The sequence below is a fragment of the Narcine bancroftii genome, chromosome 2, assembly GCF_036971445.1.
Source record: "Narcine bancroftii isolate sNarBan1 chromosome 2, sNarBan1.hap1, whole genome shotgun sequence".
Classification (NCBI taxonomy): Eukaryota; Metazoa; Chordata; class Chondrichthyes; order Torpediniformes; family Narcinidae; genus Narcine; species Narcine bancroftii.
Genome location: NC_091470.1, coordinates 14,099,229 through 14,114,299, shown reverse-complemented (window position 1 = coordinate 14,114,299; position 15,071 = coordinate 14,099,229). Strand labels below are relative to the sequence as shown.

Sequence of the window (15,071 nt, the reverse complement as noted above, 5' to 3'; positions counted from 1 at the left end):
ACAATTATTAAATCACCCCTCATTCTTTTATGCTCCAAGGAATAAAGTCCTAACCTGTTAATCTTTCCCTCAACTCAACTCTTGAAGACCTGGCAACATCCTAGTAAATCTTCTCTGCACTCTTTCAATCTTACTGATATCCTTCCTGGTGACCAGAACTGCGCACAATACTCCAAATTTTGGCCTCACCAATGTCTTAAACAACCTCACCATAACATCCCAACTCCTTTGATTTCTGAAGGCCAAGATGCCAAAAGCTTTCTTCACAACCTGTTATCCTGTAACACCACTTTCAGGGGGAACTATGTATCTGAATGCCAAGATCCCTTTGTTCCTCCGCACTCCTCAGTACCCTGGAATTTACCGCGTATATCCTATCTTGCTTTGTCCTTCCAAAATGCAACACCCCACACCTGTCTGCATTAAATTCTATCTGCCACCTTCTGGCCCATTTTCCGAGTTGGTCCAGATCCTTTGATTGCCTTATCGCAGGCAGAAGGCAATTTTGTGTAATATTACATTTTCTGTATTATGACATGATAATAAAGGAATCTTGAATCTAAACTTTGAGCAAACGTAGCCATAGCCGAAAAAATGTTGTGAATGGCTGATCTAAAGCACGGCACTTAAATTTTAGAAATCTCTTAAGAAAACTATCAAAGCTGTCAACTTTCAGTTGCGATCAGGTGATAAAATAAAAAAATTGAAACCAGCAATCTTCTTGGGACGGCATCATCAGTAGTAAGATGAATGTTTAAGGCCCATCTTTAATTGTCCTTGAGAACTGGCTAAGAGGTACTCCCTTCAGCCACAATGCTATGCAGCGAAACATGATCAATTACAGGAGGGGTAACACCTAATATTCCACCTGGGCACTCTCCAACCGAACGGCATTAACATCGACTTCTCCGCTTTCTGCTACACCACTACCCATTCTCCCCTGTCTTCTTTCTTTCAGCGTTCCACCCTCTTTCCTCTCCATTCACAGAGCCACCTCCCCTCCCCCTGTTTACTGGTGTGCCCTCCCTCCCTTATCCACCTGTTACCTCCTGCCTGTAGGCCTGCGCTCTTCCCCTTGTCCCTCACCTCTACCATTTTATTCAGGTGCCTGCCGATACCTTGATAAAGGGCTCAGGCCCGAATTGTTGGCTCTGTATCTTTATCTTTGCTATGTAAACCACACTGTTTGACCTGCTGAGTTTCTCCAGCGTCATGTTTTTACTGCCTCCAAGAACATACCTTTCCCTCAAAATAGGGACCAAAATGGTACAGTGATGGAATATTTGGGAATGTTTTTGGGAGATAAATTGGGAAAGATAGAGTAGGTTACATACATACACACACTTTAAAACAGATCTTATTTGAAATACTGAAGAATTCATATTCAGTGACTTTACAGAAACTATGGAGAATGCTATGCACATTTCACAAGTGGCTGTTAATTGAAGTGAATGAATCGACTATTAAAAGCCACAGCAAGAGACAGGCCGTCTCCTAATACCTCTTGACAGAAAGGTCATTGAGAGGTTATTGTTTACCTAAAACAACAGATTGACCAAAAGACAAACTCCTATTGTTTATTGGAGAAGGTCAGAGGTTTTGCAAGTGAGAGAGAGAAGGATATACTGCCTGGCAGTTTGAGTCTCAGGGAGAGAGAGAAAGACAGAAGGGAATCTTGGGCTGTGTGCATGACACAGAAAGCTATAACAAGCAGGAGAAGCTTGTTGAAACTGAAACAGAAGCTCCAGAGTGACAGATGTCTGGAAGTCCTATCTGTCTGATGTTTCTCTTGGAATAGGTGGAACAGAAAGGAACTCTGTCATAGCCTTAAAGAAAGAGGTTATCATCTGGAGAACCCTGATGGGGCAGGTTTCATCAGCGAGACATTGAGGTGACTAATGGTGGTACCTCAGCTGTGGAAATCCTGGAACAACACATCTCTCTCTGCAAACCTACAAGAACCTTCCTAAGCGGTAACCAATTACCTTTCGAGCACCAAAGCCTGGTGAACTTTATACATGTTAAATTCTGTGCACAGTATAGGAATTTTCTGCAACCAGTGAACTTGGAAGAATGAGAAGTGAGATTGGACTGTGAACCAAAGAATTTTCTTAAATTTTCACACGCACATTACATACTCGTGCACTTAGAATTAGAAGGGGGTTGTTAGGTTAGTTAAGTTAATAATGATAAGTTAAAGTTTGATTCTGTTTTCATGTTTAAAGATAATTAAAAACAACTTTTGTTTAAGTAACTATTTGTTGTGGTGAATATCTATTGCTGATGGGTTTTGGGATCCTTTGGGCTCGTAATAGTACACAGAATTCGAGATGTGGCCAATCCAGCATTGTGTTTTTACTTCAACCAAGGTGTGTGCAGACTTTCCTGTTTTGCTCTATCAGTTACAGAATTTTGGTTCTGTGACAATTTGTGTTACATTTCTAATTTGGGATAGGTAAAAGCTCACAGGGGGACTGCAGGGGGGTGGGGGGGGATAGGTGTTCCTATACATTCACTATCCTTGTCTTTTGAAGTGACAGCTGTTATAATTTGGGCAGCGGGTTCACCTTTGTGCGGTTGACGTTGACATTTGCAATGATACTGTTCTTGAAAATCACACAAAGTAAATGCCACAAAGCGCAATGGACAGTGAACCCATTTTATTCCAACGAAGGAGAGTTAAAGTATTATTCAATTTCTAAATTGGCTAAGATGGAAGGTCACAGGAGTAAATTGAGATGACTATTATTTTAAATCAGGACTAGATACTGGAAATGGAAACAAATATAGTGTAAAGAATGTCTTTCTATAAAATAATTATAAATTAACACCCACCCAGCACATGCTCTGTTCTTGCTGCTACCATCAGGAAAGAGGTATAGTTACCACAAGACTCACACCACCAGGTTTAGGAACAGTTGCTCACCCTCCACCATCAGACTGCTCAATGATAAACTCAATCAGGGACTCATTAAAATTTATATATATTTAAAAAATTTAGACATACAGTATGGCATACAGGGTATGCCCAATTATATCCAATTAACCTACAACCCCTGATACATTTTTGGAGGGTGGGAGGAAACCATAGTCCCTGGGAAAACCCATGCAGGCATGGGGAGAACATACAAACTCCTTAACAGAGAGTGCCAGATTCGAACCCTTGCCCAGATCGCTGGCGCTGTAACAGCGTTGCTCTAAACACTACGCTAACCACGCTGCCCCTATAATAATCAATATTTAAGGACTCTTTCTTTTGCACTTAATTGATCTGTATTGCACAGTTTACATTTGTTATCCGATGACAATTCTTTCTTTGTTTACATGTGTACGTTGTATAGTTTTTTTGCACTACAAAAAAAGAATCTCAGGGTTGTATGTGACGTCATGTATGTACTCTGACAATAAATCTGAAATCTGAATTTATAACGTGCTGGGCTGGATAGTAGATGTGCCATTAGATAATACTCAAAACACAGTCAAGATGCAAGATTTATGAACTCCAGCTAGTTGAGGAATGATTTGCATTGTTAGAGCCATTAAGTTCCTGAATTTTCAATGCAACCATAAACTAACTATAATCAAGTACCGCCTGTGATATACTGCTGAGTTAATAATGCTTTACACACAAAAAAAAATAAGCAAGAGGGTTCCAAATGTGTGACAAAGAACAGGACTAAAACAATTTCTCACTGCTGCTAATTGTTGTTTGTTTCAGTCTTGGATAGATTAGCACTTGGAAGCCTCACCAGCCTCATTCCTGTATTGTGTGTCATTGCCAGGCTAGAAGCATATTTAGGATGTGGGTGGAGAACAGTGCTGCGCAGTCATTGTTCTGAAGCAACACGCAATCTTCCCCTTTCTTTTGGCTTCACAAAGCACAACATTAATGGTTCAAGGATCTCCTTCCTCCTATACCTTTTACTGACAAGGATAGAGCAGTAGACAGATAACGAACTGACATTACCACATTCCCCATGTTACTCTTTGCTTCCTATGGATGCTGGGTGACCTGCCGAGTTTCACCAGCATGTTGACTCCAGCATCCCCAGTCTTTCTTGTTGAACTTCAGCTGCTCCAACGTGGTCTCTTTGAGGGACGCCTACCGAAGAGAAGCTTTCCTGCTGTATTTGAACGGAGTTCTGTGAGAGACTCTCTCACTGCTCCCCCTGTTATCCATGCTGCTCTATGACCATGTGCCACTTGCCTCTTACCTGTGAGCCTGTGCTCCTCCCTCTGCCCTTTTCTCTCTCTTTTTATTCAGGCACATGCCTGACGAAGGATCCAGGCATGAAATGTTGGTGACCCTTTATATCCTGTGGATGCTGCGTGACCTGCTGAGATTCTCCAGCACGTCTGTGCCTCGCCCACGCAATGCACTCTCTTTACTCAAGTCACTTGGTCCTAGCTCAATGATTTTCCTCAGTTATTAAGTGGAGGCGGAAATACATTGGCACGGTTAGCGTAGCAGTACACATGACGTTATGACAGTGCCAGAGACCTGAGCAAATCCAGTGCAGTCTGTAAGCAGTTTGCATGTTCTCCCCATCTCTGAGTGGGTTTTCCCCGGGTGCTCCCATTTCTTCAAAACATATGGGGTTTAGGTTAATTTGGGTGTAATTGGGTGACATGGATCACTTCTATCATGCTGTAAATAATTAAAAAAAAAAATTAAATTAATTTAAAAAAAAAATTTTATGCTCTCCCGGGGAGTACTTGATTTCGATTATAGTATTTTTTTCCACTGTTAATACTCCTGTACTTGGTTCAATCAGATCAAAATAATTTCCACATTTGCATTATAAATGTTGCTCCCACTCCTAAATTTCTTCAAGAGACACTGAGCCTTTCTGCCAAGTGACCGCACAGTCTCCAACAACTGGAGTCTTTGTTCATATAATAATGCTTTGTGTTGTGCAGTGTTGAGCCCACATCACGGCTAGCCTAGTTAGGGTGGTACAGCGACACCGTTACTGTCACACAGCTCCAATTCTAACCTGCCCTCAAGCTCTGAGTTCTTTCTCCCAATGACTCCATGGGTTTCCTCCCTCATCCCCAAGGGATGTGAGTTGATAGGTCACTATATATCGCTTCTACTGTGCAAGTGAGAGGAGAATGAAGACTCTCATAGGGTCAACAGCCATTTAGCAAGCACGTGCCGTGAAGCAGGGAAAGGGCGTCCCTTGCATCGAAGCTTGGTCTGGACATTCACTGCAACAGAACTTTCCCCAGACGTCTTGGTACAAGATGATGGATCTGGACCTGTGCAACCCCATCTCACCTAAATCCATTCACACACTCACTATTCCTTTCTGAGGAGTTGGATATCAAACTCTACAAACTGACTGAAAGGAACCATCACCATCCTATGGAATGGATAGCCAGAAGAGAGGTGGAATCTGGGGGAGAACTGATGGGTATAGGAAGGAAAAGAAGTTTATAGGGAAAACCAGTGGGGGAATGGGATGAGCTAGCATTGACTCGATGGGCTGAAATGACCTCTTTCAATAATGAAAGGGAACATGGGAACTGTATCATCTACAACAGCCATTCTCACCTTCTTTTTGGCTATGCTTCCCCCTCCCCCCCCCCCCCCCCCCCCACACCCCGAGGACTCTGCTCAAAGTTTATGGGGCCCCTTCCCCGTGAAGCAGTCAAATTTTGGTTTCTTCTGAACTTTAAAAAAAAAATTGTTATGTGAGGTGAAAAGAAAACAAGGCTTTTACTTAAATGCACTGTGGCCCCCCCCAGGAGGGCCTATCGGGCCCCCAATGAGAATGGCTCATCTACAACATGGTAACACTGCAACGTGATGAGTGGTGGGGGTCTTCTTCATATTTTCCTCCTTCACTCAATGACAATGACTCGGCACCTTTTGTGATGCAGGAAGAACACAGAATCCTAATAAAACAGAGGTCAATGGGTATAGAGGAGAAAACAAAAAGGAAGATTATATGGCTGTTGAAGGCCAATTGTCTCAACTCAAGGACACCTAGTGGAAATTTTGTAGGACAATATCCTCTACCAAACCACCTGGAATCGCTTCACAAATAACCAACTGCAGTCCTTTTGGTGAAGTTACCCCGCAGTGTAATTCGGGGACTTGGACCCAGCCGCACAGAAAGAACAGGGGTAGGTTTTTATGTCAAGAGTAGGTGCCACCTCGAGGGTCACCAATGACCAGACATTCAACATGAATACTATGACTGCAAGACATAGTGTTCCCACACACCTCCTATTTTGTTTGATAGGTGCTGTTGGAGTAGCCTGAAACAATGCACTTTAATGGCAGCTGAGCACCAGTGTGGGGACTGATTCAAAAACACAGTGTGGTGGGGGAACTCAGCAGGTCAAGCATTGGTGGGGAAAAAAAATGGTCAATGTTTTGGGATCAGATCCCTTCATTCAGTCTTCACGTTTTGATAAAAGGTTCCAACGCTTGGAACACCAACCATTCTTCTTTTTCTCCCACAGATTCTGCGCGACCCACTGAGTTCCTCCAGAAGGTAGTCCTTACTCCAGATTCCAGTGTCTGTGGAGTCTTTGTCTTGGATGGAATGAATGCTGATGTGGTGGATGTGGATACCACAGACTGCTTTGTCCTGAATGATCTGGAGCTGCCCGAGAATTTTTGCAGCAGCGTTCTATTGCACTCCTGACTTGTGCCTTGAAGATACTGGAAAGGTTCAACTCGAAAAAACAATGCATCTCTGGGCCATAGTGCACACACACAGAGCCCACCCCACCCCCCCCCCCCCCCAACATTTGTATATTCAGAGGGATCCAAAATAAATATATTTAAAATTGATGGGTTTCTTGTAGTGTTCAACACCCTCACCGCCTGCTGTTTCCCAGCCTGACTTCCTCGTTTTTATCCTCCTTGACAGAACTGTCTCAAAGATACTGCGAGATGAATAGTCAGGGTCCTCAATGAGTCTCTGAGCCCTTCTCACCATTCCCTGTTCTCTATCCTTGATAGAGTGAAGGGAGACCCCAGTGATCTCAGCAGTTTTAATCACCCTCTGTACTGACCTGCAATCTGATGCTTTGCCGCCATCAGGATGCTCTCTAGTGTATGTGGTGGTCCACCACCGGCCTTCTGCAGGGGGCAACCTCTGTACCTGCAGGAGTGTAAGGAGACAGGACAACACCTGGCTGGCTGTCAATCAGTCGGCCTGAAGGGATCAAGCCTCACCCGATCGGGTGTCAATCACCCTCCGGGATATAAGCCTGTGCCGGGCTCCCGAGGCCTCACTCAAAGGTGCTGCAGCCACAACCAGCCTGGCTCTGTGGAAGTCTTTGTGGATTAAAGCCTGTTGTACAGTCTTTTATCTTGGTGTGTGTCTGATTCTGGCTAACAGTGCACCACAGTGGACTCCTGTAGAACCTTGTTAGGATGGTGGCTGGTAGTCTTGCCCTCCTCAACCTCCTTAAGAAGTGTAGGCCCTGCTGAACCTTCCTGACCAATGAGGAGGTGCTGTTGGTCCAAGACAGGTCGTCCTTTAAATGGACACCAAGGAACTTTGAGCTCCCCACACTCTTCACATTGGAGCCAGATATAGTGGGGAGTAGCCCTTTGTTCTCCTGAAGCCCATAATCGTCTCCTTTGTCTTGTCCATGTTGAGACCCAGATTGTTGCTCATGCACCACTTTAGGCCCCCTCTCTGTAAGCCGACTCTTCACTGTTGCCGATGAAGCCATTTTTTGGGCTGTGGGGAAACGAGTCACTTTCCAAAGGATTCCCGTTCTCAGATCTTTTCTCACAGCCACTCTGTTAAATGCTGCCGAATTTCTAGACTACGGAGACCTGCAGGATGCTGGTGGGAGACTCAGCAAAAGAAATGCCACTGAATGTCGAGGGCAAGTAATTAAACTCTCTTTTGTCGTAGAAGGCCATTACCAGGCAGTTCTATGGGATGAATGTTACTAGAAGTTGATCAGTCTGTCTCAATACGGTCTGGGTCTGGCTGCATCAGGTAAGGATTGGCTAACAGTGGTGAAGCCAGCAATAATGACACTAAAATTAACCACAGTTACAGAGTTCCAGAATTGATTACAATCTATCACATTAAGTTGCATTCAGGAATTTTTTTTAATGCATCCCATGGGACTTTATGTGGATAATTGGACAATATTTTATATTGAAACACATAATTTCAAGGAGATTTGGTCAAATATATAAGTTTTATGGGAAAACAGAAATGGAAATAATTGCAGGAATTTAGACATATTAAGACCAGAAGATATAGAAGCAGAAATAGGCTATTCAATCATGAGCTGATCCATTTTCTTCATTTAGCCCCACTGCCCGGCCTTCTCCCCATAACCCTTGATGCCCTGGTTAATCAATAACTTATCAAACCCTGCCTTAAATGCAACTAACGACCTGGCCTCCACAACCACATGTGGCAACAAATTCCATTGATTCACCCAGGGACGTAGCCAGGTTTTAACATCAGGAGGAGTGATCACTTAAAAAAGACGCCATGACCACAGTCCCCTCAAAGCTGTGCGCATGCGCGTGCACACGTTTTGCAACCAGTGCACAAAGGAAATTAATGTATGCACATCCACGACACATACCAAATAATTTTAAATTCATTATATTTTTTTTATTTGTATTTAACATCAAAACACAAGGAACTTAAGGTAGTTTTAAAGGAAGTACATAATTGTTATTTGTATTTAAAATCAAAATCGGCCTAAAGCACACTGGAGCTTCTGACGCCCTGACTCTGAACCCTCCCCTTGGCCTACCGCACACTGGAGCTCCCAACACCTGACTCCAAATCCTCCCCTTGGACGACTGCACACCGGAGCTCCCAATGCCCGAATCCAAACCCTCCCCTTGGCCTACTGCACACCGGAGCTCCTGACTCCCTGAAAATGTTGGCGTGAGGAGGAGTGCACAGTTTGGCATGTGATAGGTGACTAGGGGTGGAAGGGGAAGAAATAGAAAAAAAAGGAGGAAAGTGGCGATAGAAGGAAGAGGTAGAGGGCTGAGGAAGATGGATCCTGATAGGAGGGAGAGGTGAGAAGTTGGAGGAATGAAGGAGTAGGTGACAGGCAGGTAGAGAGGGTAGGAAGGGGAAAGGAGGAGGAATAGGGTAAGAGATTGGGGAAATAGCAGGATTTATTAATGGCAGGATTCTTAATAGTGTGGAAGAACAGAGGGACCTTGGGGTCAAAATCCATAGATCTCTCAAGGTTGCTAGGGTAGATGAGAAGGCTTATGGTATGTTGGCCTTCATCAGTCAGGGGATTAAGTTCAGGAGTCGTGAAGTAATATTACAGCTTTATAAAACTCTTGTTAGACCACAGCTAAAACATTGTGTATAGTTCTGGCTGCCTCATTACATGAATGATGTGGAAGTTATGGAGAGGGTGCAGAGGTGATTTACCAGGGTGTTGCCTGGATTGGAGAACATGCCTTATAAGGCAAGGTTAGTAAAGCTCGGAGCTGTCTGAGGGCAAAGACCATGTCAGTAGTTCCTCTGTTTGCGCGAAAGCCGCACTGTGATTCTGGGAGAATATTCTCGGCGACACTAGGTATTATTCTATTTAGTAGAATCCTAGCGAAGATTTTGCCTGCAATGGAGAGCAACGTGATTCCCCCGTAGTTTGAGCAGTCTGATTTCTCGCCTTTGTTTTTGTACAGGGTGATGATGGTGGCATCACGAAGATCCTGAGGCAGTTTTCCTTGGTCCCAACAAAGCTTGAAAAACTCATGCAGTTTGGCATGCAGAGTTTTGCCGCCAGCCTTCCAGACCTCTGGGGGGATTCCATCCATACCTGCTGCTTTGCCATTTTTCAGTTGTTCGATTGCCTTATATGTCTCATCCAGGGTGAGAACCTCATCCAGCTCTAGCCTTAGGGGCTGTTGAGGGAGCTGGAGCAGGGCGGAATCTTGGACTGAGCGGTTGGCACTGAAAAGAGATTGGAAGTGTTCTGACCATCCGTTGAGGATGGAGATCTTGTCGCTGTGCAGAGAACAAAACAAAGGACTCTACATCACCTTTGTTGACCTCACCAAAGCCTTCGACACCGTGAGCAGGAAAGGGCTTCGGCAAATACTAGAGCGCATCGGATGTCTCCCAAAGTTCCTCAACATGATTATCCAACTGCACGAAAACCAACAAGGTCGGGTCAGATACAGCAATGAGCTCTCTGAACCCTTCTCCATTAACAATGGCGTGAAGCAAGGCTGTGTTCTCGCACCAACCCTCTTTTCAATCTTCTTCAGCATGATGCTGAACCAAGCCATGAAAGACCCCAACAATGAAGACGCTGTTTACATCCGGTACCGCACGGATTGCAGTCTCTTCAATCTGAGGCGCCTGCAAGCTCACACCAAGACACAAGAGCAACTTGTCCGTGAACTACTCTTTGCAGACGATGCCGCTTTAGTTGCCCATTCAGAGCCAGCTCTTCAGCGCTTGACGTCCTGCTTTGCGGAAACTGCCAAAATGTTTGGCCTGGAAGTCAGCCTGAAGAAAACTGAGGTCCTCCATCAGCCAGCTCCCACCATGACTACCAGCCCCCCCACATCTCCATCGGGCACACAAAACTCAAAACGGTCAACCAGTTTACCTATCTCGGCTGCACCATTTCATCGGATGCAAGGATCGACAATGAGATAGACAACAGACTCGCCAAGGCAAATAGCGCCTTTGGAAGACTACACAAAAGAGTCTGGAAAAACAACCAACTGAAAAACCTCACAAAGATAAGCGTATACAGAGCCGTTGTCATACCCACACTCCTGTTCGGCTCCGAATCATGGGTCCTCTACCGGCACCACCTACGGCTCCTAGAACGCTTCCACCAGCGTTGTCTCCGCTCCATCCTCAACATCCATTGAAGCGCTTTCATCCCTAACGTCGAAGTACTCGAGATGGCAGAGGTCGACAGCATCGAGTCCACGCTGCTGAAGATCCAGCTGAGCTGGATGGGTCACGTCTCCAGAATGGAGGACCATCGCCTTCCCAAGATCGTGTTATATGGCGAGCTCTCCACTGGCCACCGTGACAGAGGTGCACCAAAGAAAAGGTACAAGGACTGCCTAAAGAAATCTCTTGGTGCCTGCCACATTGACCACCGCCAGTGGGCTGATAACGCCTCAAACCGTGCATCTTGGCGCCTCACAGTTTGGCGGGCAGCAACCTCCTTTGAAGAAGACCGCAGAGCCCACCTCACTGACAAAAGGCAAAGGAGGAAAAACCCAACACCCAACCCCAACCAACCAATTTTCCCCTGCAACCGCTGCAACCGTGTCTGCCTGTCCCGCATCGGACTTGTCAGCCACAAACGAGCCTGCAGCTGACGTGGACTTTTTACCCCCTCCATAAATCTTCGTCCGCGAAGCCAAGCCAAAGAAGAAGAAGAAGAAAGAAGAGTAAAGCTCGGGCTTTTCTCTTTGGAGAAAAGAAGAATGAGAGGTGACTTAATATAGACAAAGGTCTACAAGATTATGAGTGGACTGCCAGTGCCTTTTTCCTGGGCGAGAGCAGCAAACACTAGAGGACATCGGTACAAGGTCAGGGGAGGAGAGCTTAGGGGAGATGTCAGAGTTAAGTTTTTTTTTTACAATGAGAGTGGTGGGTGCCTGGAATGTGTGCCAGGGGTGGTGGTTAAAGCTGGTACAATAGGGACATTTAAAAGACTCTGAGGCAGATGGATGGAAGAAAAGTACAGGGTTATGGGTGTGATGTAGAGAAGGATTATATTGTTGAGTCTGTTTATATAGGTCGGCACAACATTATGAGCTGAAGAGCCTATAATGTTCTATATTTTATGAAGTTTGGGGGAGGAGGGGGTTGAAACTAATGGGGTAAGCTGCCCCCTTGTGGATGGAGAAAACTGACAGCGGACCTCTGAACCTGTTACACACTGGACCCCCACGTTCGTGTAGGTTTCTCAGCTGTTAGCCAGCAATTCCATTTGGAGCTGCTGGTAAAAAATCAAACCAGCACGTCACCACCTCCCCCCACCTTCCTCCCACTGTACAGCGCATCCAGACACCTACCATCCTCAAATTCTGCGTGGTCCTTGTTTCCACAGCTCTTAATATTTCTCTAAAGCGAGTCACTCCTCTTGTCAAGTTTCTGTGTAATGAGATTGAGAACAATTAACATGTTAAGCACAAAGAAATGAACAAAAATACTGTTTATTCTGATGACAAACACAATATTCCAAACAACTGATAATGATCTTTAGCTGGGGATTGTGAAGCCATAAAACTCACCTGTTTCCTTCATGTTCTTTGGAGAATAAAATATAAACCTGGTTTAGCCAATATATCACCAGCGTAGCCGCTTAGTTATCCTCTAATACTACTTGTAAGCTACTCAGTTGCATGAAAAAGCACCAGAATAAAAGAGGACAGACCTGATCAGCTGCAGCCTAAGTTCCAAATTTTATGAGAAGACAATTAATTGTTGCCCAGCCTCCGTTCTCCTCGCGTACGGGTTGGTTTTCCAGCTGTCGAACTGCTCATCTGTGTGACAATCTGTGTGCGTAGGTCAGTTAGGTACAAGACTCAGGATTTGATCATCAATGCTTTATGCCCAATTGGAATCATGTGCGACTCCAACTCACAGATGTCATAGTGAAGAAAGCATCGGTACGACATCAGAAACTCTGGCAAATTTCTACAGATGTTTGGCGAAAAGTGTGCTGACCGGCTGCATCATGGTTTGGTCTGGGGACACCAATACCACTGAGCATAAAGCCCTGCAAAAGGTAGTGGACACAGCCCAGGATATTACTGGCAAAACCATCCCCTTTATTGAGAACATCTACAGGGAACGCTGCCATCAGAGAGCAGCAGCAATCATCAAGGATCCACACCAACCAGCACACGCTCTGTTCTCGCTGCTGCCATCAGGATAGAGCTGTAGATGCCAGAAGACTCACACCACCGGGTTCAGGACAGCTGCTACACCTCCACCATCAGACTCCTCAATGACAACTCAACCAGAAACTCATTTAAGGGCTCCTACTTTGCACATTATTTATTAATGTTTATTTTTATCCATTGAGGTTTGTTTACATTATTTCTTTGTTTAAATTTCTTGCTTTGTATACATATCTTTGCTTCTTGAGTACAGTTACAGTTACCAATAAGTAGAAATTCTGCCTGGCCCACAGGGAAAAGAATCTCAGGATTGTATGTGATGTCATGTATATACTCTGACAATAAATTTGAACTTTTAACTTTGATGGAAACTTGGAAGTGATGTATTTGTATTTCTTAGAACACAAGATCGCTGCTCAAAGAGTTGTTGTCTGGGAGAATGGTTTCAGGGCATCCTGAAGACAGGACACAACTAAAGTATCTTAGTGAATGAACTACGTTTCATCAAATAGCTTCATCAAACACCTGTGCTCTGTCTGTGGTCTAAGCTTCAACTTCCAGTAGCTGATCATTTTAATTCTTCACAAGAAATTGGTCTCATCCATTGTCCAAGGTGAGGCTAACTTTAAATTAGACATACAGTTTGTAACAAGCCGATCCACCCAATATACTGACAACCCCTGGTACGTTTCAAATGGTGGGAGGAAACTGGAGCCCTGGGGAAGACCCACACAGACATGGGGAGAATGTACAAACTCCTTACAGACGTGTGGGATTCGAACCCAGTCTCGATCGCTGGTGCTACAACAGCATTGCACTAACTGCTACGCTAACCGTGCTACCACAAACTTGTGGAATATATATTCCTGAACGTGGCTGGAAAAACTCAGCAGATCATGCAGAATCCAGCAGAGATCAGCGTGTTTCTGCAGCATGTTTTTTGCCTTTTGTACTCGACCCCAGCATCTGTTGACTTTCTTGTTAAGGTCCAATATTTTAGTCCTCCTGAGTAGCGTGGACCCAAATGTTGGGCTTTCAATTTCCAGGTTACCCTCCCACCTCCTTCTGGTTCCACTGTTTCCATCTCTTTACCTACACTTGTTCTTCTTACTTTTCCAACTGCCCCCTCTCCATTCTCTCACTCAACCTGTCTTTCCACGTCTCCTACCTTCTGTCCAATACTCTAGCACCTCTTGACCCTCCCCAACTTCATTCCCCCTTCATATCACCCCTTCCTACTTTAGTCTCGATACAGGGTTCCGGCCTGAAACACTGACTAACCATTTCTGTGCATTGATGCTGCCTGACGAGTCCATCAGGTCACTGTTTGCTGGAGTCCAAGATAGCATTCATGCGGTCATATCACTTATGGAAGAAACATCTTAATAATTTGAAGCAGATGGTAGCAAATAGCAGACGGGCCTTGCAAGAGTGTCATGCCGGTAAGATAAATCTGGATGGATTGTGCTTATCCCACTTGGGACAATGAGAATATAAAGCGGAATATTTATAACAAATAGGAAGAAAGTGGAGTCGAATTGATGTATCAGAAAAAGGGAGATGGGCAAATAGTGTGGGGGGGGAGTGGGGGGTGGGGAGTAGACACATATGAATGGTGTGAAACAAGAAGTTTTCTTACGCATACATATTTAGTGCAAATTACATTTTCTGTATGTATGTAATTATTATGTGCTTTGTGAGAAGAGTATTGAGTGAAAGGTGATTTGGAGAAACGCTGCTTTGTCCAGTTGTATATGAACAGTCAGATGACAATAAACCTGAACTTGAAGTAACACAAAAAAAAAGAAGAGACCACACAAAAGACATTGTCTTAGTTTGAGTTTCTACACAGCCATTCTCAGTGGGGGACTGTAGCACGTAAGGGGGGGGGGGGGGTTGGGCGGGAGAACAATGGACTGCTATCATAAATATTTTAAAACTTTTTCATGTCTTGTGTAGGAGAGAAGTATGGAAGAAACCACTAAACTTGACCTGCTTCACAGGCAAGGGGGCCCATAACTTTGAGTGGAATCCTTGGGGGCCAGCCATAGCCAAAAAAAGGTCCGAGAATGGATGCTCTACAGATGGCATTGCTACATCTTGGTGGACAGGGAGTACTTAATTTGTGGTTGGAAGACAATTTACAGACTCCAATGGCAAATAATATAACTGTCTGTCTTCACAAATAGATTCCAAGGCTTTCTGGAAAAACAAA

The 15,071-nt window shown here is 44.6% G+C and overlaps 1 protein-coding gene across 5 annotated transcripts in view; it reads right to left on the bottom strand.

Moving 5' to 3' along the window:
- Nucleotides 1-15,071, bottom strand: part of ttc7b (tetratricopeptide repeat domain 7B) — a 408,001-nt gene that overhangs the window by 260,404 nt on the left and 132,526 nt on the right. For all 5 annotated transcript variants that reach the window (XR_011351037.1, XM_069915898.1, XM_069915899.1 and 2 more), the window contains exon 5: nt 12,026-12,104. Coding sequence is in view for 4 of the 5 variants with exons in the window: in XM_069915898.1 (XP_069771999.1) it covers nt 12,026-12,104 (79 nt within the window). In the remaining variant the exon portion in view is untranslated. The remainder of the gene's footprint in view (nt 1-12,025; nt 12,105-15,071) is intronic.